At 35.0% G+C, this 25,961-nt stretch overlaps 2 protein-coding genes and 1 pseudogene across 11 annotated transcripts in view; 1 reads left to right on the top strand and 2 right to left on the bottom strand.

Moving 5' to 3' along the window:
• Positions 1-25,961, top strand: part of LOC106869307 (zinc finger MYM-type protein 1-like) — a 155,593-nt gene that overhangs the window by 81,820 nt on the left and 47,812 nt on the right. The window contains exon 2 of the mRNA XM_089362477.1: positions 25,110-25,175. The gene's annotated coding sequence lies outside the window, so the exon portion shown is untranslated. The remainder of the gene's footprint in view (positions 1-25,109; positions 25,176-25,961) is intronic.
• Positions 1-25,961, bottom strand: part of LOC106869314 (uncharacterized) — a 157,096-nt gene that overhangs the window by 101,051 nt on the left and 30,084 nt on the right. For 9 of the 10 annotated variants that reach the window (XM_089362377.1, XM_089362388.1, XM_089362420.1 and 6 more), the window contains exons 2-4: positions 19,542-19,632; positions 15,134-15,253; positions 13,850-13,938 (exon numbers count right to left, since the gene is read on the bottom strand). In XM_089362377.1, coding sequence (XP_089218503.1) covers positions 13,850-13,938; positions 15,134-15,253; positions 19,542-19,632 — 300 coding nt within the window. Of the gene's footprint in view, positions 1-13,474; positions 13,582-13,849; positions 13,939-15,133; positions 15,254-19,541; positions 19,633-25,961 lie in introns of those variants that run through there. The other variant, XM_089362429.1, reaches the window with a different exon arrangement.
• Positions 18,615-18,797, bottom strand: LOC128250054 (U2 spliceosomal RNA; annotated as a pseudogene).

Raw genomic sequence — 25,961 nt, 5'->3', positions numbered from 1 at the left:
TGTGTGTGTGTGTGTGTGTGTGTGTGTGTGTGTGTGTGTGTGTGTGTGTGTGTGTGTGTGTGTGTGTGTGTGTGTGTGTGTGTGTGTGTGTGTGTGTGTGTGTGTGTGTGTGTGTGTGTGTGTGTGTGTGTGTGTGTGTGTATATATATATATATATATATATACACACACACATACATACATACATACTAGCAAAAATACCTGGTGTTGCTCAGGTTAAAGAAAGTGAAAACAATAGTGCCTGTAAAAGGAAAGCGAAAACAATAGAGAGTGAGTGAGTGATATATATATATTTGGTTGTCAAGAAAGTTCTTGCGGGTTTTAACCTTTAAATTCACTTGCACATATCACGGCTCAAACAAAACTTTATTAATCAAAATAAACACCATCAAAATAAACACTTGCCAATGTGAAACAAGTTTATTTATGCCAGTAGCATAAAAATCCTGCGTTCTGGTGGTGATGAAGTCGTTGAAGGCATTGGCTTGCTTTTTGAAGCATTTCTCATGCAGGAGGTTGTCAAGATGCTTGGAAAAGTGGTAGTCAGTAGGTGAGAGGTCTGGTGAGTATGGCAGATGAGGCAGAGTTTTGTAGCCCAAGTCATTCAACTTCTGCAGGGTCAGTTGTGTGACATGCGGCCGAGCGTTGTCGTGGAGAAGAATTGGTCCTTTTCTATTGACCAATGCTGACTGTTGTTGGAGTTTCTTATGCATTTCATCCATTTGCTGACAGTACTTCTCCGCCGTAATGGTTTTGCCAGAATCCAAAAAGCTGTGATGGCTGAGACCAGCTGCAAACCACCAAACAGTCACCATGACCTTCTTTTGGTGCAACTTTGGCTTTGGGAAGTGCTGTGGAGCTTCATCGGCATCCAACCACGAAGCTGAGCATTGCCAGTTGTCATAAAGAATCCACTTTTCATCACAAGTCACAATCCAGTCGAGAAACGGGTCATTCTTGTTGTGTAAAAGAAGAGAAGACGACACTTCAAAACGGCATTTTCTTTGGTTGTCGTTCAATTTGTGCAGCACCCATTTCTCAAGTATTTTTGTTTTTCCAATCTCTTTCAATCTAATTCAGAAGCAAGCTCTTGGACAGTTGTGTGTGGATTGGCTTCGACTAACGCTCTTAGTTGATCGTTGTTAACATCCGATGGCCGACCACTATGCTTATCATCTCCAAGACTCTTGTCACTGCTATGAAATTTCTTGAACCACCATTGTGCTGTACGTTCATTAGTGGTTCCTGGGCCAAACACATCGTTGATATCGCGAGCTGTTTCAGCAGCTTTTCGGCCTAGCTTGAACTGGAATGAGAAAATTGTGCGAATTTGCTTTTTGTCCATGTTGTATTCAACGTTCCGGAAAAAATGGCCTAATTATTCAAAAAATTTAGTAACAGAAATCCTTTAAAGAAACACAAAAAACATAGTTCCAAAAAATTTAAACGTTCTTTTATTTATGATATGGAGCCAAATGTAGTTGTTACATCACTGACGCTAGAAAACCGGATGTAAATATTTTTAAAAACTTTCAAAGACGTGAATCTAATACATAAAGCAATATTTTTTTATTTTCAATAAAAATATTAAATGAAGAGCCTAACATGTGTCCGAGATACAATTATTCATGCATCACAAGTATAGAAGCAATTAGTGAAGCCATTTTCGCGCGAAAAGTGAATACACACACATCTCTATTTCATATATATATATATAAAGGGGTAAGGGTAAAAGGGTAAAGATTCCCTTCAGTCATGAATGACCATGGGATTGTATCTAGAAAGTTCCCCTCTGAGGCACAAGTCCAGGCAAGGTTTATGAAAGACTAACAGTCACCCATGCATACCAGCCTCCCCTCTCGACATCACCAAAATTATCCAAGGGAAAGACAAAGGCTGGTACAGCTTGACATCAGTGACATCGCAACTTATTTCTACAGCTGAGTGAACTGGAGCAACGGGAAATAAAGTGTCTTGTTCAAAAACACAATACACAGCCCGGTCCAGGAATCAAACTCACTATCCCATGATTGTGAGCCCAATGTTCTAATCACTGAGCCATGCACCTATACACACACACAATGTTATTTATACATACAGGTACGAATATGGCTATGTGATTAAGAAGTTAGCTTTGTAACCACATTGTTTCAGGTTCAATCCCACTGTGTTGCATCATGGGCAAACATCTTCAACTATAGGCTCAGATGAACCAATACCTTGCAAGTGAAATTTGGTAGATGGAAACAATGCGGAAACCTGGTGTGTGTGTGTGTTAGCATTGATTAAGAACTGGAGCTCTCATGTCCTGTAAATTACTGGTTTGGCAAATAGAAAATGATTAGATAAGTAACTGACTTAAAATAATTTGACTGACTAAATCTTTCAAGTAGGTGTGGTCATGGTTCGATGATCAAGTAAAAGAGTACATGTTAGAGAATATTACTTTTAATCAAGTAGAAAGCAGAATATTTTAAAAGGCGAAAACAATTGAAACAATCTTAGATTATAACTGGTACTTATTTTTACAAACCCTGCAAAAATGAAGGACTAATTAAAGCTACTAAGAATTTTGTCCAATGTACTAATGATTCTGCCAGCTCACTCTGCCTTTCGCAATAAATTTGTGGCATAAGATCACACATTTATTGGAGAAGTGATTCAGTTTATCAACAAGCAATTATCAAGCTATTGCAGGAGCCTCTAAGTGGTCACTCAAATTGATAAAAATAAAAGACGAATTGCCCTCATTCATTATCATCTCAAAAAAGAAGACATATGGGATAATGTAGTCCTAAGTACATTATGTTTGAATTAAATACTAGGTGGTCCAGCTTGGAATGCCTTTGATCATAAACCTGTTTGACAAGACTTGACCTGGAGCAAAACAACAGTTGGTCCTTGGAAGACCAAACAGTAAAGGTGTCTGTGCCAGACAGATTTGAACATAAATGTGAAGACGTGTAAACTAAATTCAGTCAATATTACATTTAGATAAGACAACAATAGTAGGAATACATACACACACACACATACACACACACACACTACATTTTGAAACTATAATTCACACAGACAGCAAGCAGTTTTCATCATGTTCAATATTCTGAGGTTATATTTCTGATGCAGGCATCAACTGGAAATGAACAGATCAGTAATTCAATATTTAGATCCAGCTCTCTAAGGTATATTATCAATATATATTATTAGGATTGCAATAACTTTGGCTACAATTTCAAAATTCTATAATTCACTCAGCTAATTACCACTTACCATTCTTCCAATTCTATTGTAAGCTGACCGCTTTTACACACACATACACACATTGGCTGATCTGTCTAGATTAGCCCTCTATTTCTCTATCCAAGCAAAATTCCTAACTGTACATGGATATCCATTTACAACAAAAAGAGAGACTCCTCTTGGTGATTAAATGTGCAACAATTTATCACCAAACAAATTTCTAGGTGAATTAAACCCAGGACATTAATTTCATCTAAACTGCCCAATTTGCACTTTCATGAAGTTATTTTAAATGTTATGGCTAAACCTTTATATCTAAAGCAAATTAAGATTTGAATTAGTAAACAGTATAAAAATCCTCTGATTTTGATTAATAATCATTCTACTTTGAATTTTGAATTACACTGAATTCTAAGCCATCACTACAGTTCAATTCAATTCTGGGATTGAATCACTTGAATATAACCCTTTCTCTGACAACATAGGCTGTTTGTACTGGTCCTATCTCTCACAATATTGGCTCTTTGTATCAAAGAAAGGAATCAACATATGGTATCATTAAAAGATTTTTCTTTTTAAATGTAGACATAAATTTCAGTTTATGTTGCTCACATATGAAAGCATAATAATTTTAAAGTAGGCATCAAATATTTTTGCTAATAAGCTATATTGTAAGCATACTTCTCTCAAACAAAGGTGCTAGAGAAGAACTCAGTAAATCTTTGCCATTGTTGTTAATAAATAATCAGTTGCACGAAATTGAAGGATTTCTTGCCCTTATCATCAGCACATTCTTATTGCTATCAAACAACTTTATTTTCTTCAAGAAAATAAAGAGCCACTACATGGTAACATAAGCTGTTATAAATAGCAGTCAAATCACACACCCACTATCTAAAAAAAATAGATAATTTGCACAATGTAGTTATGGATACAATGTTTGAAAATACACGGCATGGTAATCCTTGAAATAGCTTTGATCATAGGCCTGCTTGATCAGAGCTGGACTGGAGTTCAATGACAAAAACTTTATCCTACTTTATCTTTTGTTTTTGTGTAATTACATGCATGCAAATGATATTTACAGAATTCAGTCCAAACAAAACTGCAAACTATCTCTTGACGGACATCTTAATTTTTAGATAAAGACTATGTGTTTTATATCTTATATCTTAAAGAAATATGCTACACTTTCACAATATGATCAGCAATTGGTTTAATTTCTGTATTCTTTGAAGAGAGCAAGAAATTGAAAGAGAGGATACAGTGAAAAGGCAACATTTGCTTTGAAGTGAGAGGAGAAAGTAAAAGAGAGAAGAAAGTGTAAGATGTACATGTATATAAAATGGACGCGAGTGAGAGAGAGAAAGAGAGAGAGAGAGAGAGAGAAAGAGAGAGAGAGAGAGAAAGAAAGAGAGAGAGAGAGAGAAAGAAAGAGAGAGAGAGAGAGAAAGAGAGAGAGAAAGAGAGAGAGAGAAAGAGAGAGAGAAAGAAAGAGAGAGAGAGAGAGAGAAAGAGAGAGAGAGATAGAGAAAGAGAGAGAGTGAGTGAAGGTGTGTGTTGTGATGTAAGAAATTTTTTGCATGTATGTGCAAATGGCACTCACTCACTCCCTTTGTCTCTCTCACATACATACATACATTATCTTTCATATACATGTACATAAATAGGCAGAAGTAAAGAATATGCACACACCCGTTTTCGGCGTAGCCCTAACTGTAAACTGTAAACCCTAACTGTAAACGACGACGACGATGTGGTCGTCATCGTCGTCATCATCATCATCATCAAAAATACCTTAGGAATGAGAACCCAGGTTCGAAATTTTCCCAAGACACATGATGAAGGCTGGAGGGTATATCAGCCAAAACATTGTGTTAACAACAAACAAGATGAGGACAAATATCCGTCAATTGTAAATACTGTAAATAATGTACATAATTCCTCGATAGAACTGTGTAAGTGTTTTAGTTTCAACATACTATCTCAGATCAAATCACTTGCCAGACAAGTACACCTCCAAAATAAAAGTATAAAAACATAAATGAATAAAAAGAAATTTGATTCAACTAAAGTAACAAATTTTTATTATTGCTGTATCTACAAAAGTGAATCTACTTTCACTGATATTTCAGCTCCCTAATTCAAAAGAAGTGGGATCATATATACCTATTTGGCAAGGAAGCAGGATATTATACAACTATTTGGCAACAAAGTGGGATATTATACCAATTTGGCATGGAAGTATAATATTATATACCTATTTGGCATGGAAATGAGAAATTATACACCTACTTGGCAAGAAAGTATATTATATAGCCATCAGAAAAAGAAAAGGTGATATATAGTTGTTTGGCAAGGAGATCAGGTATCATATATCCCATTTGGCAAGAAATTTGATTAGTAGCTGCTAAAATGAATTTCCTTTCATTTGTTTTATTTTTTATTTAACATTCTCAAGGATCAACTGTGAGTGAAATTGAGTAGATGAAAGCTATACACACTGTCAGATAGATTGTGCCAGTCTTTTAGTGGTAGACTTAACCAGTCATCTGGTTTAACACAACCACTCAGCCTTTGGTTGCCTTTAATGGTGTCCACTATTGCTAGTATAAAGATCAGGTCTCTGATCTGAGGATAATTCATAAAATCTATAATGAACTTCTTAAACTAATGATGTAATCTAGAGAAAGCAGAATATAACCTAGCGTGGCTGTTTCTTCTTTCCACCTCTCAGAAAACCTGCAAAAAATTATTTTGGTTGCCATCTCACTTCATTTAACTAAACTAGTAAAAAGAAAATAAATTACAATTAGCTACTTCTTTGATTTTTATCTCATGACAATAAAACAATCAGAGCTTATCCATTGGAAACTAGAATGTTGTGATCTCTTCTTTGCTTATTACTGTGATAATTTAAAAACTTTGTATTTAAACTTACAAACTAAAATATATTTTGTGAATCTTCCTTGATTTTTTAATGTTAGATATGTAATTTTTATAGTTAAGTCTCTTAAGGGAGGACTTAATTTCGAGTTCATTTAGCAGAGTAGCAATATTAAGGAATGTGCAAGGACTTAGAATTTTCTGGTTTGATGCCCAAGTGCACATTTAGCCTACTAGGATAGGTTGAACTCTAAGCCATAGCAAAAGCAACTACCTCAGAAGATAGAACAACCTGAAATGCATTGTTCATTGAGTTTGTAGCAAACATTTGCACTAACATTCTGCTATCAGTATTTCCAAATAGTGTGGCTAGTTCTACACAAGCCACTGCAAACATCATTTGTGTGGGTAGCCTAGCAGCTATAATATTGGTTGTTAAACCTTCATATGTCAAACCTGACAGGAGAATCCACTAATATTGAGGTACTAGATGTGGTGGTGATGAGAGTGATCCTAGACATTTTGGTCATAGTGTTGATGGTACTATATGCAGTGATGTTGGTATGGAGTGAGGCTGAAATAAATTATAACAATAAACTAATGATGTAATCTACAGAAAGCAGAACATAATATAATTTATTCTTTGCTTTGCATTTAATGTGTTTACACTCATAAAATATTCAGGTATTATGCTCTGTTAATCAGATTGTTAACTTTTATGTTTGAAAGTACAACTCCAGTTACCTCATTTGGTAATACATGCATTGTGCAAGAAGAAGGATTTTAATATTTGAAGGCAGGTTTATTACTGGACTGGTTCTCTCCTTTTTCCCTCACATAATAAAGAGCCAAATTTCAGAACCCATGTTATGTTAGATACCTCAGCTAGTGTATATATATAATTTCGCTTAGGCATTGTGAGACCAATAACCTAGTATAGAACCTAATATACAAATATTTTAGAACAAAGTGTTAGTTGTGTAGAGAGCAGGAATGAATGATTATCTTATGAACGTCATTAGCTTACAGCTGTTTCTCAAGCACTCAACTATGAGTCTAATGCATCTCATAGCAGAAACACTTGTAAGCTAATGGAGTTCATAAGATAATCATTTATTGCTTTGTCATCTTAGTACACACAAGGTCTTTAAATATAATGTAAGAACACCTTGAACATTGATAAGATGAATGATAGTAAAAATTAGACTGGTCAGTGGAGTGATTTTTAACTACAACATACATAAAATTTCATTTTTTTTTTATCTGGTTCGCAAGATTCATTATGTGAATTCATGTGTGGAAGCAAATTTTGTGTTGTTTGGAGAGAGTCATACTGACTTAATGCTTTTATATGTAACACACTCACTGGTTCAATTTCCACTCATTATTTATATTATTTTTCTTTCAAAATTTTCATTGCTTTTGCAACCTTGTCAATGGATATTAACTCTGTCCATTATTGGAGCATACCTATTGGAAACTAGGAACACAGCTCCAATAATGGATAGTTAACATCTATTGACAAGGTTGTAAAAGCAACAAAAATTTTGCAAGAAAAAATATAAATAATGAGTGGAAATTGAACCAGTGAGTGTGTTACATATTAAGGCAGTATGATTCTCCCCAAACAACACAAAATACATAAAATTTATTCGCATGAAAACCATTTTTCTATACAAGAATCTTTAAGTAATATGTGATCTTTACTCTCTCTCTCTCTCTCTCTCTCTCCCTCTCTCTCCCTCTCCCTCTCTCTCTCTCTTTTTTGTGTTGTGTGAATAAAACTCACCTTGTAAAAACATACACTAATATATTTTCAGTAAAACTATTATATGAAAAAAGATATTATACTCTTTATGGTGAAATATAAAACTCGTTTTGTTTAAACAAAAATATTATATGCATATAAAAATTTAATGCATACACACATAAATATACATTTATACATGCAAATGCACATACATACATATGAATATTTTCTTTTTTATTATTTAGTTATTATATATTTATTTATTTTTGAGAAGAAAGGGATGATTAAATAACTGAAACAAAACAGTTTACAGGTGCACAAGTTGAACCATTATAGAACCTATATACAAAGAAGAAAAAGAAATATTTTACATTGCCTTACTGCAGCTTCAGAATTCACCTCTTTTCACGATTTAGAAACTCATTCAATTTTTATAAATTCTATTTTACATTGTAACTATAAAAATATACTGCTGAGTTGTGGCTATTTACTCTTAACCCTTTTGATACCAACCCGGCTGAAACTGCCTCTGGCTCTATAGTACAAATGTTTTGCTTTCATAAGTTTTGAATTAAAATCTTCCACCAAACCTTAGTCATAATTTACGTTCCTAACATTAGCTTAATGATAACTAAGTTATTTTACTAAATTCTTTGTTATATTTAAAATATTTGAAAAAAATACAGAGCATCTCAAAATGAATGTGATAACGAAAGGGTTAAGGCATGCTTATTTAAAAAACCTAGGATCAAAAGCATTCTACTCTTCACCATCCTGACCCCCATTCTCTCTCCTTCTCCCTTTTGTTGTTGTTGCAGGCACAGTATATCTGAGCATGATTATTTAAGTATAACAGGATTCACCAGTAAGTCTAGAAAAAGAAGAGTACTTATGATTTCTAATTAATATTTATCCAAAAACATACCCGTAAAGTTGTTGTAATAGTGTATTACACTATGGCACAGTTCCTATATTCCTCTGTGTATGTGTGTTCACCCTCGCTACTGTTGTTGTTATTGCCATCGTTGTCACCGCCACTGTTGTTGTTAATCGTGTTGTTCACATTGTTGTGGCCATCTGTGAAATTTCTTGTGTGTTTGTGTGTGTGTGTGTGTGTGTGTGTGTGTGAATGGGTTCGCTTTGTATGTTGTATGTATCCATGCCCTTTATACAGATTTATTTATTTATTTATTTTATCTATCTCTCTATCTTATATTTACCCCAGGTATGTGATAAATATATGTATATATGTATTTATTTATCTATTTATATATTTCTTTATATCTTTATTATATATCTATCACATACCAGGGGGAAAAACTAGACGTAGTTGGTAGCTTCCCTTACCTAGGTGACCAAGTGAGTAGCGGGAGTGGATGCTCTGAGAGTGTAGCTGCTTGAATAAAAATAGCCTGGGCAAAGTTCAGAGAGCCCCTACCTTTGCTGGTGACAAAGGGCCTCTCGCTCAGAGTGAAAGGTAGACTGTATGACACGTGTGCGAACTGCTATGCTACATGACAGTGAAACATGGGCTGTGACTGCTGAGGACATGTGTAAGTTTGCAAGAAATAAAGCTAGTATTATCCACTGGATGTGTAATGTCAGTGTGCATACACAGCAGAGTGTAAGCGCACCAAGAGAAAAATTGGACATAAGAAGCATCAGATATAGTGTGCATGAGAGATGACTTCACTGGTATGGTCATGTGTTACGTATGGATGAGGACAGCTGTATGAAAAAGTGTCACACCCTAACAGTGGAGGAAACCTGTGGGAGAGGTAGACCTAGGAAGACCAGGGATGAGGTGGTGAAGCGCGACCTTTGAACGTTAGTCCTCATGGAGGCGATGATGAATGACTGAGACCTTTAGAAATATGCTGTGCTTGAGAAGATCCAGCAAGCCAAATGAGACCGTAACCATGGTCTATGCCAGTGGCACATAACCGGCCCATTTAAGAGTACCCTTTAATCATTGGGTAATATGTTGTGCTTGAGAAGACCTGTTGAGTCAAGTGAAATCATTGTCATGGCTGATGCCAGTACTGCTTTACTGGTTCCCGTTCCGGTGGCACATAAAAAGTATCATACAAGTGTGGTGGATGCCATTGCCGCCTGACTGGTCCTATGCCTGTGGCACCTGAAAGGCATCGTTTGAGTGTGGTTATTGCCAGTGCTGCCTAACTGGCACCCATGCAGGTGGCACATAAAAAGCACCAATTGAGCATGGTCATTGCCAGTGCCACCTAACTGGCTCCTGTGCAGGTGGCAAGTAAAAAGCACTGTTTGAGCATGGTCAAAGCTAGTGCCGCCTGACTGGCCTCCCTGGCTAGAAACGAAGAACTGTAAGGTCCAGATCCTTCACTCTCATTATGACAAAAACGCAGCGATTGCGGACAACGCCAAGTTCAACATTCTTATAGCTGACTAGGTGAGAGTGATGAGGAACGTGTCTCACATGTGCGACCCTATGAAATTGGAAAGACACATACAACACTTCATCCACCACATGCAGTTCTCTAGCTACAACCAAAGGGACAGGATTAGAGTGTACAAAGGAGCCAGGACTAAGTACAAAGCCATCATAGAGAGTGATGCTAAGGAGATCTGCCTGCTGTACAGAAGTAAATCTTAGAACAACACAGAAAGGACCAGTAATAAGATAAATAAGGCCAACACTTGGTATGACAACAAAAAATACCAAAGTGTCATGTTCGTTGATGCTACTCCTAGCGGCAAACTAACATACTTGTTTTTAGAAAAACATTAAGTGAGGCTAATCTACAAATTAAAGTAGTGGAAAAGCCTGGTTCCCCATTAAAATCCCTGATCTGCAATACCTATCCTTTGATAAGTCCTACAAATTGTGTTGGTTGTAGGACGAACCCAAACTACATACAAAAGCTCATCAGTGCTCTAACAACATGCTCAGGCAGAACATGGAGGCTCGATTAATAGCATAGAGGTTAAAGTACTATAAATAAATAAACAAATATAAGATATATTTGTCACATAGCTGGGATAAATATAAGATAGTGATAGATAAAATAAATAAATAAATCTATATAAAGGACATGGATACATACAACATATGAAGCGAACCCATACACACACACACACACACACTCAAACACACTCAAACACACTCACAAGAAATTTCACGGATGGCCACAACAATGTGAACAACACGATTAACAATGACAGCGACAACGATGGCAATAACAACTACCACAATGGCAACACTGTGGGCGAACACACATACACAGAAGAATACAGGAACTGTGCCATATTTTTTGGGGTCTTGGGACAGTAGCAGCACCATGGGGTGAGAGGATGGGACTGCTGAGGAGAAGGCCACACTGCTGCTAAAAACTATGATACACACACAAGCATACACACACACACACACCTACACAAGGACACAAATGCATGTGCACATAAGGATGCACACTTCAGAAGAACAGAATGGAGTAAGAACACACACGAAAACAAAAAGTGTCGCTGAAGAGGTCACAGATGTGTGACGAAAGATTTCTGGACAATGGACACGAGTTAGAATAATAAAATAAGAACAGTAATAAACGAGTGAAGAAAAAATATATTGTACGTGTGTTTATTTGGCAAAAAAAAAAAAAAAAAAAAAAAAAAAAAAAAACCTTCCAGAAATACAATATCGGTTTCAACACATGATTTACCATCGGGAATCTTGCAACACAAATTGATAACCGTATATATATATATATATATATATATAAATTCAACTTACGATGAAAGTAAACAAACGAAGTTTGTTTTAGAAATGTTGAGATGTATTGAAAGATACAGAAATAATTTATTCTCAAACGCATGATAATGCTAATGCAATACCATGAACAGGATAAACTATCCATATAATGCAGAAAAATTCTTTACTGGCCGGCCATGAGACTCGAACTCGCATCCCTGTGATTACGCGTCGAGTGCTTTACCTTTAAGCTAAATTGCCCTGTAACAAATTATTCTGCAATTTTAGGAATTATAAATCTAGCTTTATAAGACGCTAACGTTACATTCAACTTACGATGAAAGTAAGCAAACAAAGTTTACTTTAGAAGCATTGAAATGTATTGAAAGATAGAAAGAATTTATTCTCAAACATGAAAGTACTAATACAATAGCAAGAACAGGATAAACAATCCATAAATTGCAGAAAAATTTGTTACCGGCCAACCATGATACTCAAACTCACATCCCTGTGATTACGTGTCAAGTGCTTTAGTTTTAAGCTAAACTGCCCAGTAATGAATTGTTAAATCCTAAAATTACAGAATAATTCATTACTGGGTAGTACAGCTTAAAAAGTGAAGCACTTGATGCATAATCACAAGGATGTGAGTTCGAGTATCATGGCTGGCTGGTAACAAATTTTTCTGCAATATATAGATAGTTTATCCTGTTCATGCTATTGTATTAGCATTATTATGCCTTTGAGAATAAATTATTTCTGTATCTTGTATGTATATATATATATATATATATATATATATATATATATATATATATAAGAGAAATCTGCCTACTACTTCCTGCAGATTGAGTGATCACATACAAGCACCTTCCTTGTGATGGTACATATATAACAGAATGGTACAAAGTGTAAAAGAATAAAGAAATAATCAACAGTAATATAGCAGATTTAGATTATAAAACAATGAATATAATGTTTGATTTTATAAAGTTGCTAAAAGCTCTTAGCTAACAAAGGGAAAAATCAGTTTTGTATAGAACTAATGAGATTATAGCTATGGATAATGGCATCCCAGCAGAACAGGGAGAGTAACATATTTGGATAAGAAATATTCAGGTTGGTAAAACCTGAAGAATATATGTATTATTATTACCATTATTATCATTATTAGTATTATTATTATATTTGACTTGCATAGTGTGAAGATTTCTTTTTGTTTCTGTCTATGATGCACAATATATTTAAGTATTACCAAACAGTCCAAACTGAAAGCAAAGTGAAAGTTTACTATATATGTGTATACACACACACACACACACACACACACACACACACACACACACACCACTCTGATGGTTACAATGGTGAGGGTTCCATTTAATCCGATCAATGGAACAGCCTGCTTGTGAAATTAACGAAAGTGGCAGAGCACTCCACAGACATGCATACCTTTAATTTAATTCTCAGGGAGATTCAGCACGGCACAGAATATAACAAGGCTGGCCATTTGAAATACTGGTACTACTCATTTTTGCCAGATGAGTAGACTGGAGAAATGTAAAATAAAGTGTCTTGCTCAAGGATAACAATGCACTGCCAGGAATCAAACTCATCACCTTACAGTCATGAACCAAATACCCTAACGACTAAGCCATGCACCCTCACTGCACACATACAAGCGTGTATCCATGAATTTTGAAGTTCATTTCGCAATCTCATGGTCCTTTTGGGCAAATAATTTTTACCATGGTCTTGGGTCAACCCAAGCCTTGTGATTGAATTTGGATAGATGGAAACTGCAAGATCCTTTTGATGGACAGACCTTTTCTTGGATGTTAGGCTTAATCTACTGACCAATTTAATATGCCTACCTGACCCTTCAATGCTTCTAGCAGAGTCCAATATGTTTTAAGCATTCAGTTCAGATCTACTGTAATAGTATTTTCCCCATCAGACTTAGAGGCGCTGTAAAATTATACCAAGTGTGTTTCTCCTCTGACTAAGCTAGACAGAAGAAAAAAGAATGAATTGATACATTTCAAACTTTCTTTTACAATTCCTATGTTAAAATCTAGGATTAAATAATTATCCAAGTAACCTAGCCTTTTCTTTTTAATTTTTTATAGGGTCTGAATTCTATAGAATGATTTCAAAACTGAAATGTTAAAAGTTGTATAACATTGCATACTGAATAAAATTTCAAAAACTAACTATCAAGAAAATGTTAAGGTATTTTTTTTACTTACTTTTGCAGTATATTTTTGATTATGAACCCTTTGCAACTTGGAAACTGTGCCTTCAATTGGTTTAACATTTCTTCTTTGTCAATAATTGTCTGAGAAAAAAAAAAAAAATTAAATAAATAAAAAAACCCCCAGGAAACATTAAACTTCAACAATTGGAACAGATAATTTCACTTAAAAACCTGATACTTCAATGTTGTGCATTCACTGAAAGAAGGACTAGTAAATATAAACACTTATCATCTATTCAATTTATCAATGAAACAACTATATAAGATTATAAAAGCTTACTTGAAAGTAAAATTAGTAAAATGTAAACAAACACACACTCCTATTACTTTGAAGTAAAAGTACATGTTACAATACCATAAACTACTTGGGTGTTAAATGCTACGCTGAATTAATTTTATCTAAACCACTGTTAAATGTAAAAGTAAAGCTTAATTAAACCAAAAGTGCTCTAACATATCACCGGAAACATTATACTGAACAATGTTGTTTGTTTTATAATCAGTTAAAAAAAAAAAACTCTTAGGAGAACTAGATCAGATGAAAAATTGAGAAATATGAAGAAAGGATATTTGAAAATATTCTAAGACACTCTCATAAAAACAGAACCTTCTATCATTATCTTCATCATCATCATTGTTTTAATGCCCACTCATACTCACAGAATTTGTTGTGGCAGGATTTTTGACAGCTGGCTGTTCTTCCTGTTGCTGACCTTCACCTATTTCCAGGCAAGGTAATATTTCCCCCAAGATCAGTTATGTTTACATGGAAGATTGGAAACAAAGGACACCACTTGCATAATGGTGACACTCATTTACAACTATCACATGAGATATCAAAGATGAGGAGGCAGGCGCACGCACGCACGCACACACGCACGCACACGCACACACACACACACACACACACACACACAATGGGCTTCTTTTAGTTTCTATTTATCAAATCCACTCACAAAGCTTTGGTTGATCTGAGACTATAGTAAAACACACATGCCTAAGGTGCCATGCAGTGGGACTGAACAAAAAAAAACATCTGAACAAAAAACTTCTTATTACATAGCTACTACTGTTAATTACTCTTTATTAAACAACAATGTAATTTCTGCCATATCTCATCCATGCATTTGGGATAAGAAGAACTAGATGAGTCCCAGATCCTAAAAATAATCAACCATAACTAAAGGCAAAACTAATTTAGAAGAACAAGAGAGGGAAGAAACCAAACAAATTTCTATAATTTCTTCAAGTCAACTTTTATCATGTAACAACTTACCTCAGTTTCTTGCTCATTGCTCTGGAAATGTCCATTAGCATCCAAAGAGTGTAATGGAATTTCAACTTGTTGGTTATCTAATCGAGTACTTGTTGATTCTTGGTTTGGTTGATTCAGGATCTGAAACAAACAGAAATTAGAGAAGTTTCGAAGCTGCAATAAAATACTTTGTGGTTACAATTATAAAACATCATCATGCCAATAACACAGATAGCACAGACTCAAAGAGTCCTTTCACTGTTTTTTCTCTCTAAAATAATTTCTGCTTCTCAAAAAAAAAAAAAAAAAAAAAAAATTCTTGAGATGATTTAGATTACATCTATCTAATAGATTTAAATTACCGTTTTTTTTTTTTTTTTTTTTTTTTGCACAAGTGTTCCTTTAAGGATATTTCTGCTTTTTGTGTGAGAGGAAGTTTCAGCAAATTAAGAATTTGATTCACATTACCATAATGAATAAAAGACAAATATCAAAAATAAAATGTCTGAAGAATCTTCTACAAATGACCAAATTAATTTTTAACTATATTTCATTTTTAACACAGTGTTTGCATGTTATTTCAACATATATGAATGTATTTTTCCCTAAGGTATATGTTAACAACAATTGCCTTATACATCAAGAAGTTTATTAAAATATTACTTTGATTAATACTAACTATTAACAATGATTAAATCATATGACCTAACAACCTCTGGGGTTTCATAATTCATCACTATTTACGTACATTAGATAAAACTGAAGAGGGAATGAATCAAATGTCACAGCATCAAGTGAAGATAGTTATGATGTCCAACAGTATTAACTCATCAGTAAAGTCTTTTATCAGAAACATAATTTAATTCCTTACCACTGTTTTAGTTACATAGTTTATAAAGATGGAGATTGTGAAATTTGGTGGAGAGAAACAATTGAGTAAACCTTCACTACATACAAAAGTTAGGGGAAATAAATGTAAAAGGATTTTTACAAAACTAGAGTGCAAAGGAGTTATGGTAGCAAATTTGTGCCACATAGCAAATCTGACATTACAAAGAGATAAGAGGTGAACAGTCCAACAACATACACTAGAAAGAGCATAAGATGGAGCCACAAGGAAATGTGCCTTTTATTTGTATATTATTGTTTCTTAGTTTTGATGGAGAAGGACATTGTCACTAATATATTTTAGTTTCACTCAGACTAGAGTAGGGATAAGGTTAATTAATTGAGGTAAGAGCAACTTCATTTGAACTGTTGCAAGTGAGCAGTTTAAACACACACACACACACACACACACACACACACACACACACACACACACACACACACACACACACACACACACACACACACACACACACACACACACACACAAACAATAGAGTTCCAGAAAGAAGCAGTTTAGGGAAAGAAGTACATAAAAGTACTCCATATTTCCACAACTTCAAAGAAAACAATGGCTTTAAAGATGAATAACGGAATATATTAAATTAAGAAATGAACATCTTTTGTAAAACTCAATATACATAAAGAAGTAGAGACAACAAGGAACTGATAGGGGCTTTTAGTCTTTTCAAGGACATGACAACTTTTCTTTTGCTAGTGGCATCATAAAATGCACCTAAGACACTCTGTCAAGTACTTGCTGATTAGAAGGCCATTCATCCAAAAAGCCTAAGCTAAAATTGAAATGTTTGAGTGAAATTTGTTCTTCCAACTTATCTAAAAGAGTAGTAACTTCAGATAGAGAACTGACTTGAACTCTGATGATCCATGAAACCTATGCCAACCTGGAAGGCAGATGTAAAATGATGATGTTTTAAAGGAACTTGGAAGAAGGGAAGCTAAAAGCTCAAGTTAGAATGAGAAAATAACAACCTTTCTAATTTTGGCACAATTATGAGTGGGGGAGAGCAAGTCAATTACATCAACTCCAGTACTGAAAGGATGAAAACCAAAGTTGATCTTGGCAGGATTTGAACTCAGAACATAAAGAAAAGAAAGAAATGTTGCTAAGCATTTTGTCAGACATGCTAATGATTCTGCCAGCTTGCCTCTCAGAGAATAATATCAGTAATCAAAATCATGAGATCACTAGTTGCTAATTTGTTTAAATATAAACATATAATTAATTAGTTGAATTTTGTAATTTATGTTGGAATAATTATGAAGAAAAATCACTTAATAAAAATGTAAGCCACTAAAACTTTTACAATAGATGTAGTATGGTTGTGTAACTAAGAGGCTCACCTTCCAATCATGTGATTCCAGGTTCTATCTCATTGCATGGCAATTTGTGCAAGTAACTCCTATCATAAACTAAGGTTGGCCAATATCTTGCCCATGAAATTTTATAAAGGAAAACTATACAGAAGCCCATCATATATATTTGTATCTATCATTGTCATCATTTTATCATCCACTTTTTCATGTTTGCATGGTTAGATGGAATTCACTAAAGCAGGTTTTCTTCTGCTGAATGCCCTTCCTGTTGCCAATCCTCACCTGTTTCCATGCAAGGTAATATATGTGTGTGTGTGTGTGTGTGTGTGTTTTGGAGAAGGGTATAAGGACTGGTGAGAAAACTGAAAAACTGTTAAAAGTATTTTGGAATATTTGTTATTCACTGAGTTACAGACTCTCCTTTATCCCTCTGACCATTAGGAATACAGTGAATGAGTGACTGGATCACTGAAAACTTGTAACTGAGAATGGTATCATTCACCAATTGTTATAATGAAATGAACAAATATATATATAATTCTCTAAACTGGTACACAGTAAAACTAATTACACCAAAAACTGGCATTTTAGAGCAATTCTTCACAGCCATAAATAAAAACAGCAATCAGTAAACACAACAAAAATCTAAATAAAATATTTTCCTTTGTGTATTTAGTGTGATAGGATATAAACAAGAAATTCATTCAGAATGAAATACTGACAAGATTCATGAGAAGAAACAGAAATTTTGTAGACACAAGACAAACTGAATGTTTGTAGCTTCAGCAATGGCTCAATAAATCCTATGCAAAGAATTTGTGTGGAAGCTAAAATATTGAAATTGATGTTGATACTTTGAAAGACAGTCATGTAATCTAGCCACAGGCAATACACTAGTAAAATTGGATGCCTTTGTGCAGCACACAAGAATTACAAAATCATTGGTGAAAAATCCATAAATCTGTTTACGTATCTCAGCAACAAATAGCTTCCAATATTCCTGCATTTCTTGATGAACATCTTTTAACCCCACCCTCTTCTTAGATTGTTAGCTAACAAAATTAATTAATTCTTTAGGGCAACACACACAAAAAAGAAAAAATAGAAAGGAAAATGCCAAGTTGTGTTTCAAAACAGTTTCAAACAAAACCCAATTCATATTCTAATAAGCTTAATATTTTTATAAAAAGTTACATACCACAATCAAAATTAGATAATAGAAATGAAGCATTTTATGATTCAAAGCATTATCATAGACTCACTTTAAGGAAATATTTGTGCTCTTATGAATCCTGGAAGTACTGAAATACCAGGCCAACTCATGGCAAAGTGAAAGAAGTCCCTCGCTCATCTAGTTCTAAAAACCAGTTTAACACTGATGGCCCCAAATAAGGATTGTGTCAGATATTAAGCTAAGAACAGACACTACTCTTTGAATTGAGTCAATAAGCCAAGAAACAGCAGACAAAGAAGATCATATTGATCAACTTGTGGAAGACACTGGATATCAGGTTGAAGATATGAAGATTGCTATTGAAGATCAGGACATCTGGTATGGAAGAGTTGTATTGGACTAGGCAAGTAACTTGACCAGACAGATAGATAAAACTCTGAAATTTCTTTAACTGATAAGCTTGTGTGTGATGATTTATCACAAGATTTAAGAGTAAGTGTCCATGAAGAGAAATGGCTGCCCTCAGGTAAGCATGCCTGAAGGAGCCCATGCAAACACATCAGTATCATCATCAGCTCATACTGAACAATATTAACCCTTTAGCATTTCGATTACTCTGTCAAATGTAATGCTTATTTGCTCACACTGTCTTGAACTAATCATGCATCATTTTGTAGGGTCAATATTTTGCTAACGTGATTATTTATTTTCAGAATGACATCATAAGGTAGGTGTAAGAGGCCAGATCTGGCTAGTTTGAACGTAAAGCAAGCAGAATATTTGGGCCAAATAAGGCTGGTTTAAAAGCTAAAGCATTAAATATAATGAATGAACACAACACTGACTAGCTATCTGCAAGCATGAGCGCAATCTGTGGAATTAGTGTACCCCAAAAATGTTATGGCAGAGAGTAAGAAAGAAAAATGAAGGAATCCCTATCATAATAACCTGCAAACCCAACGTGCCCATTAGAGAGATTAACTTCATGTTTACAAATCACATATTTTCAATTAAAAAAGAGACACTCACTGTTGAAGCAGATTGGTGTGAGGTAGAATCTGCTGGCTCCCATTGTGGAGGTTCCCACTGAGTCTTCTTGGTATTGTGATTGATGTAGAAACTGAAAAAGAAAAGCAAACACACGTTTATATATATATATATATATATATATATATATATATATATATATATATATATATATATATTTGTGACAGAGGCAGTAGTAATACTAAGAATTAATATTAATCTCAAACAGATGTTCTGTTAGAACAAGCTATACTGTAGTAGATATCATGAGAGAAACTTTCATGTTGGCTTTTTGATGCAAAATGCACTCTTGTTTATATTGCTAGTATAGAGATGAACCCTGCCACCTCCAGTGCTGAATCCACCAGATCACATGATTTCAGCCTTCCTTGATCATGTCAATGATGGATGTTTGACCACAAAAGATAGCAATATATATAAAAACAGTGCCAGAACAGGTGCTGGTGTTGTAATTAGTCAGTGAGCTTGTTAAAAAATATATATTAGCAATAGAAGGAGTATTAATACTGAGAGTTAATATTTAGCCCCATTTATAGGCACAGGAGTGGCTGTGCGGTAAGAAGCTTACTTCCCAGCCACATAGTTCCAGATTCAGTCCCACTGCATGGCATTTTGGGCAAGTGTCTTTTACTATAGCTTTGGGCCAACCAAAGCCTTGTGAGTGGATTTGATAGATGGAAACTGAAAGAAGCCCATCATATATATATATTTGTGTGTTTGTCCCCCCCACCATCACTTGACAACTGATGTTGGTGTGTTTATGTCCCCGTAAGTTAGCAGTTCGGCAAAAGAGACCGATAGAATAAGTACTAGGCTTACAAAGAATAAGTCCTGGGGTCAATTTGTTCAATTAAAGGCAGTGCTCCAGTATGCCCACAGTCAAATGACTGAAACAAGTAAAAGAATTTAAACATGGATGTTCTGTTAGAACAAACTATATTGCAGTAGATACCATGAGAGAAATACACAAATTGGCATTTGGTGCAAAATGCACTTCTCTCATGGCATCTACCACAGTATAGTTTGTTCCAACAGAACATCCAAGTCTAAGTCAGGATAAATATTATCTCTCACAAATTTATACATACAAACGATGATGATGAGTCCCACCCATGCTAGCATACAAGACGGATATTAAACGTTGATGATGTATACGTTGTAAGGTTATATATTTATATATACATATATATGTTGTCAGGTTATATAGAGAAGGCAACAAATGTAGTAATTGTATTTGCATACATACAAATGCTTATTTCGGCATTTTCTCAACAGTAGTTTATAGTCGTGCTGGTCTTTAGAGTGGGACTGTCATTAATATACAATAGCTCAAAGTAGTATCAAAATAGCAGTTAAAAGTAATGTACACAACAATTCACATAGACATATGTAATATACACAAAAGTGCATCAAATATATATAAATGGTTCATTTGTACAAGACTGCAAAAGATACCTGCACATCAAACACTTGTGTGACATGAATGCCACTTTCTAAATGTTTGAAGCCATTAAACTAGCGACAAAGTGAAAACAGACTAGATGACCAGAGACTATAAACACACCACAAGTTTGAAGAGAAGAGTATTCTGCTCTTGCATGGATTTACATACACAGTTCATACTCATGTTGCATGTAATATGTTATGTGAACACGGAGAAATGGTTTAAAGGGTGACAAGTATATATTGAGAAAGATATGTGAATACACAGAGTGCTTTTGAATGTGACATATTTGTAGAAAGATATGAATTATAATCATCATCATTGTCATTTAATATCCACTTCTTTATCCCTGCATGGGTCAGATGGAATTTGTCGAGGCAGATTTTCTATAGTTGGATGCCCTTCCTGTCACCAAGTTTTGCCAGTTTCCAAGCAAGATAATATTTCTTGATAGCCAATCATGACTTTTCACAGAAGACTGGAAATTAACAACATCACTTGTATGACAGTTATGCTTGTTTACATTCATGAAGCCAAGATAAGGGTACTCACAAACACACACACATACACACGTGTGCATACATATATGCATGCATACATACACATATACATGCTTGTACAAAGACATAAACTGCATACATAAATATAAACATGTATATACACATAGACACATACATTACTATATACCTGATTGATGATTTACTACTGTTAAAAGAAACATCTAACACTTGTTTTCACAAATATCCAAAACATATGCATTTGTTAATTTCTAAGTAAATTATATTTTGTCTTTCATCTCTTGGGGGAGGGGCCCAATAAAATAAATATGAATCAAGTACTGGGTTTACTTTAATTGCTCTCCACTTGCCCTTTCCTACATCTTTCATCCACTGATATAATGGGAGACAGTCATGTATCACCTCTGTTATTGCCTCCAGCACAATAATAAACTCATTGTATACAGTGCTCAGGTGCACTCTAACCTATCAGAAAAAGCAGCCAAAAGTGCATCAACAGTACATAAAATAATGCACAGGAAGTGAACAGTGAATGAATTGTCAAAAAACAAAAGAGTGGCAGGGCATCAGATGTACTGCCACATTTCAGGACGCATGAAAGTTTTGAAAGATATAGTGTCTCAATAGCCAACTACTGATGCTGGTAGATTATTCCATGTTTCAGCAATTCTGAGCATGAAAAAATGTTTCTGAAAGTCATGGGTGCTGTGTTGTTTTTTTGATTTTGTAAACATGTCCATGAGTGTTAAACATATGGAATTAAAAAAGGTGTCCAAGGTTGTTGTTGGACAGATGGTGGATAATCTTGTGGGTATCTACTATGTCAGTTGTCAGATATCAGAGCTTTAATGTGTCCATGCTCAAGGAAGCAAGATATTCAGTGTATGGTAGATGCCTGACGGCAGGTATTCATCTGGTTGTATGTTTCTCAACAGTTTCCAGGAATTGATATGTTGAGAGAGATAGGGGTTTCAGACTGGTGACGCATAGCCTTATACAGCTTTAAATAGATAGTTGGAGAGTGGCTGACAAAGGTCTTATAGCATGACACCTGTACTTGTCCCTCTATCATACCACCCCTCCCTCTCAAATACTCTCACTTAATTTCTTTTACTCTTTTCCCCTTCATTTTGTGTCTTGCAAGTTACTTGGCAACCTCACTGGTGCTGGTTGCATGAAAAATGGTACCCAGTCCACAATGTAAAGTGGTTGGTGTTAGAAAAGGGCATCCAGCCATAGAAACTATGCCAAAATAGACACTGGAGCTTGGTGCAGCCCTGCAACTCATGGGATCCTGTCAAACTATCCAACTCATTCCAGCATGGAAAACAGATGCTAAATGATAAAGATGATGATGAGGACACCTCCCTAAATATTTGTTGCCTATACTAGAAACCATTATCATTATTAATGTCTATTTTTTGTTATTCTACAACCAGTTTTGTTAAGCTAGCATGATTAAGATATTTGAAAATTCAAACATGCATATTAATAGAACAATTACAGTTTAATATACTCTTCTTACAATTAAAGCATTGACTCTGCTCAATGTTACAGTATGTCATCATCATAATGTAATGTCCATGTTTCCATACTTCAATGGGTCTGACAGAATTTGTTGAGGCAGATTTTCTATGATCATGTACCTTTCCTGCCATCAACCCTCACCTGTTTCCAAGCAAAGCAATATTTTCCCATAGCTAAACATGTTCTTTACAGAAGACAAGAAACAAACAACCTCATGTGTATGATAATGATGCTCGTTTACAACTATCACATGATGTTAAGATTAAGAGTGCACGCGTGCACACATACATGCACTTTGGTTGGCCCAGGGCTGTGATAGAAGACACTTGCTCAAAGTACCACACAGAGAGACTGCAACCAAAACAACATAGTAAGAAAGCCAGCTTCTCAACCCCATAGCCATACCTGCACACACACACACACACACACGTGCTTCTTTGTGGTCACTAGACCTGCTAGAAATAGCAGCTAAACTTCCCTCAAGTCACACCCTGCTGTCTTCTTCAAAATGAATGACATCACTGGCTGTGGGGTTCAATGTACTTATTAAAACAAGACAAGATAATCACAGCTGGTATGCCTTTAACCATAAGTCTGCTCAATTAGGACTAATTTGCAGCTAAACAACACCATTACTATTTTGTTCAATTCTTTTTTTGGTCTACCTCTATTCTAGGTATGGCATCATTCAAGACGATGGGTGAAAATATGTTACTCTTTAAACATCAATAAATATGAAATAGGTTACAATTTCTATTACTGACTTAGAGACAATAATGTTTTCATGGTATAAAAGAAAACCATGCAAAAGCTCTCAAAGACAAAGTATACAGCATCACATAAGTTTACCAAGATATTTATAGTGCTGCCGTGCGTGTTAGTAAATGGTTTTTGATGCTAATATGATCACAGACAGTAGTTGTGCATCATTTGAAGTGGATGCTTTTAAAACCACTTCAACACATCTTACATTAGACAGATAAATGAACTTTTTTTTTTTTGTAGCTTATGTGTATTATTGGTTTATAGAAATAGTACGATCAACATTCTTGTGTGTATGTGTGTGTGTGTGTGTGTGATTGTGTGTATGTGAGAGAGAGAGAGACAGACAGACAGAGATCAAGAGGATGTGAGCATGCATGAGACAGAGAGAGAGAGAGGGAGAGAGTGCATATAAGGGAAAGTGTATGAGTGTATACACCAGAGATGGTGTGCATGAGTGATTACAAGTGTATATGAGAGAGTGCAAGTATACATGAGTGGAAAAGAGCATGCATGAATATGAGAGAGAGAGAGAGAGAGAGAGAGAGAGAGAGAGAGAGAGAGAGAGAGAGAGAGAGAGAGAGAGTGTGTGTGTGTGTGTGTGTGTGTGTGTGTGTGTGCTGATGTGTGAGAGTATGTGCATGTGTGTAAAAGTGTGTGCAGCTGCTTATTTAAGTGCATATATGAGTGCGAACTTGTGTATCCATGTGTGCATATGACTATACACGAACACTTGCACATGTAACAGGAAGAAGTATAGTTGATTCAACTACAGTGATGTATATTACACATACTTATTTTATTGACTTAAAAAAAAAAATCAAAAATCAAAGCTAACATTGGTTAGCTTTGAACTTATCCAGTGCCTGGCACCCAATATAGGAGAGAGTGAGTGTGTACACAGGCACAACAGTACATACATAGAACAGTATGACCTGATACTTCTACTATCAAGATCTAATAGAACAACAATAAAGATCTACTAGCATAGAAAATTTCAGAAAAAATAAAGTGAAAAGACTATGTGACATGGGGCTACTTTCTTTAATTCTTTTGGACATATTTCTAATAAAATATATCGCATATGAGTTACAATTGGAAAGTAATCAAGACTTGTGCAAGATTAAGTAAAATCACCTTTTCCCTTATTAAACTGTGTTTGAAACATAGCAAAAGGCCATATATAATACTGTGATGGATGAATGTTTTTTTTTAAATACGAACACTATCTAAAACTTTCAAGTTTAAGATAAATGGTCACAATTCTCATTTATCCAACTCTTTCTTTCTGATTTCAAGGAAGCCACCAAGAGCCATGGACAATTTCCTTTCACTTTAAAAAGTAACACAGTTATATTGTGATAGGTAAGTATTATTTATTCACTCATCACAATACTCAAGTATTATTGGCATCTGATACAAGGAATATTTGACAGCTAACTAGAAATCAATATGAAGCAAGAGGAAAAGAAAACACTATCAGTCAATGACTAATATATTCATGTTTCCAGCTTGTAAGGGAGACAACTTTGGACATGTTTCAGTTTTATGCTTCTTTGATGAGGATGAGGTGAAATGAAGTTCAAAAGCTAATCACATGTTCTTATTATCCAATGCAATCTTCATATCAGGACTAAATAAATTTATATAAACAGAATGGATCACATCACATGCTGTGTAGTGTTATGCATAATGAACATCTTCCACATTTGACATAATTTGTCAGCAAGGCAGGAAATTCAAAGGTGAAACTTTTACTATGTAACAATCACTATTTGAAGAGAGCATATGAAAACTATAAAGGAGTATGTGTTGGTACCTCCCATCTTATTATAGCTGCTATTGCAATGTATTGCGGGGAAACAATTATATTTAGTTAACTTTGTATTGCTATTGTATTATTTATTTTATCTCTACCTTTTTTATCAGGTGTTACAACATACCCTTTGACAGGGTTGAACAACCAATCTCAACCAGTTGGGATTCACAGTATGGGTTATACCAGTGGTTCCCAACCTGTGGTCAGCAAAGGTAGTACTGGGGGTCCATCAGCATGTTAAGCTGACAGACCTTTCAATATCCTGGGGTCCGTGAGAAAACTCATTTAAATAAAAAGGGGGTCTTTGATAGTGAAATGGGTGAGAACCACTG

This window comes from Octopus bimaculoides, chromosome 1 (genome assembly GCF_046866305.1).
Source record: "Octopus bimaculoides isolate indiv1 chromosome 1, ASM4686630v1, whole genome shotgun sequence".
Classification (NCBI taxonomy): Eukaryota; Metazoa; Mollusca; class Cephalopoda; order Octopoda; family Octopodidae; genus Octopus; species Octopus bimaculoides.
The sequence above is the reverse complement of the archived record's forward strand: the minus strand, read 5'-3'. Positions and strand labels throughout refer to the sequence as shown.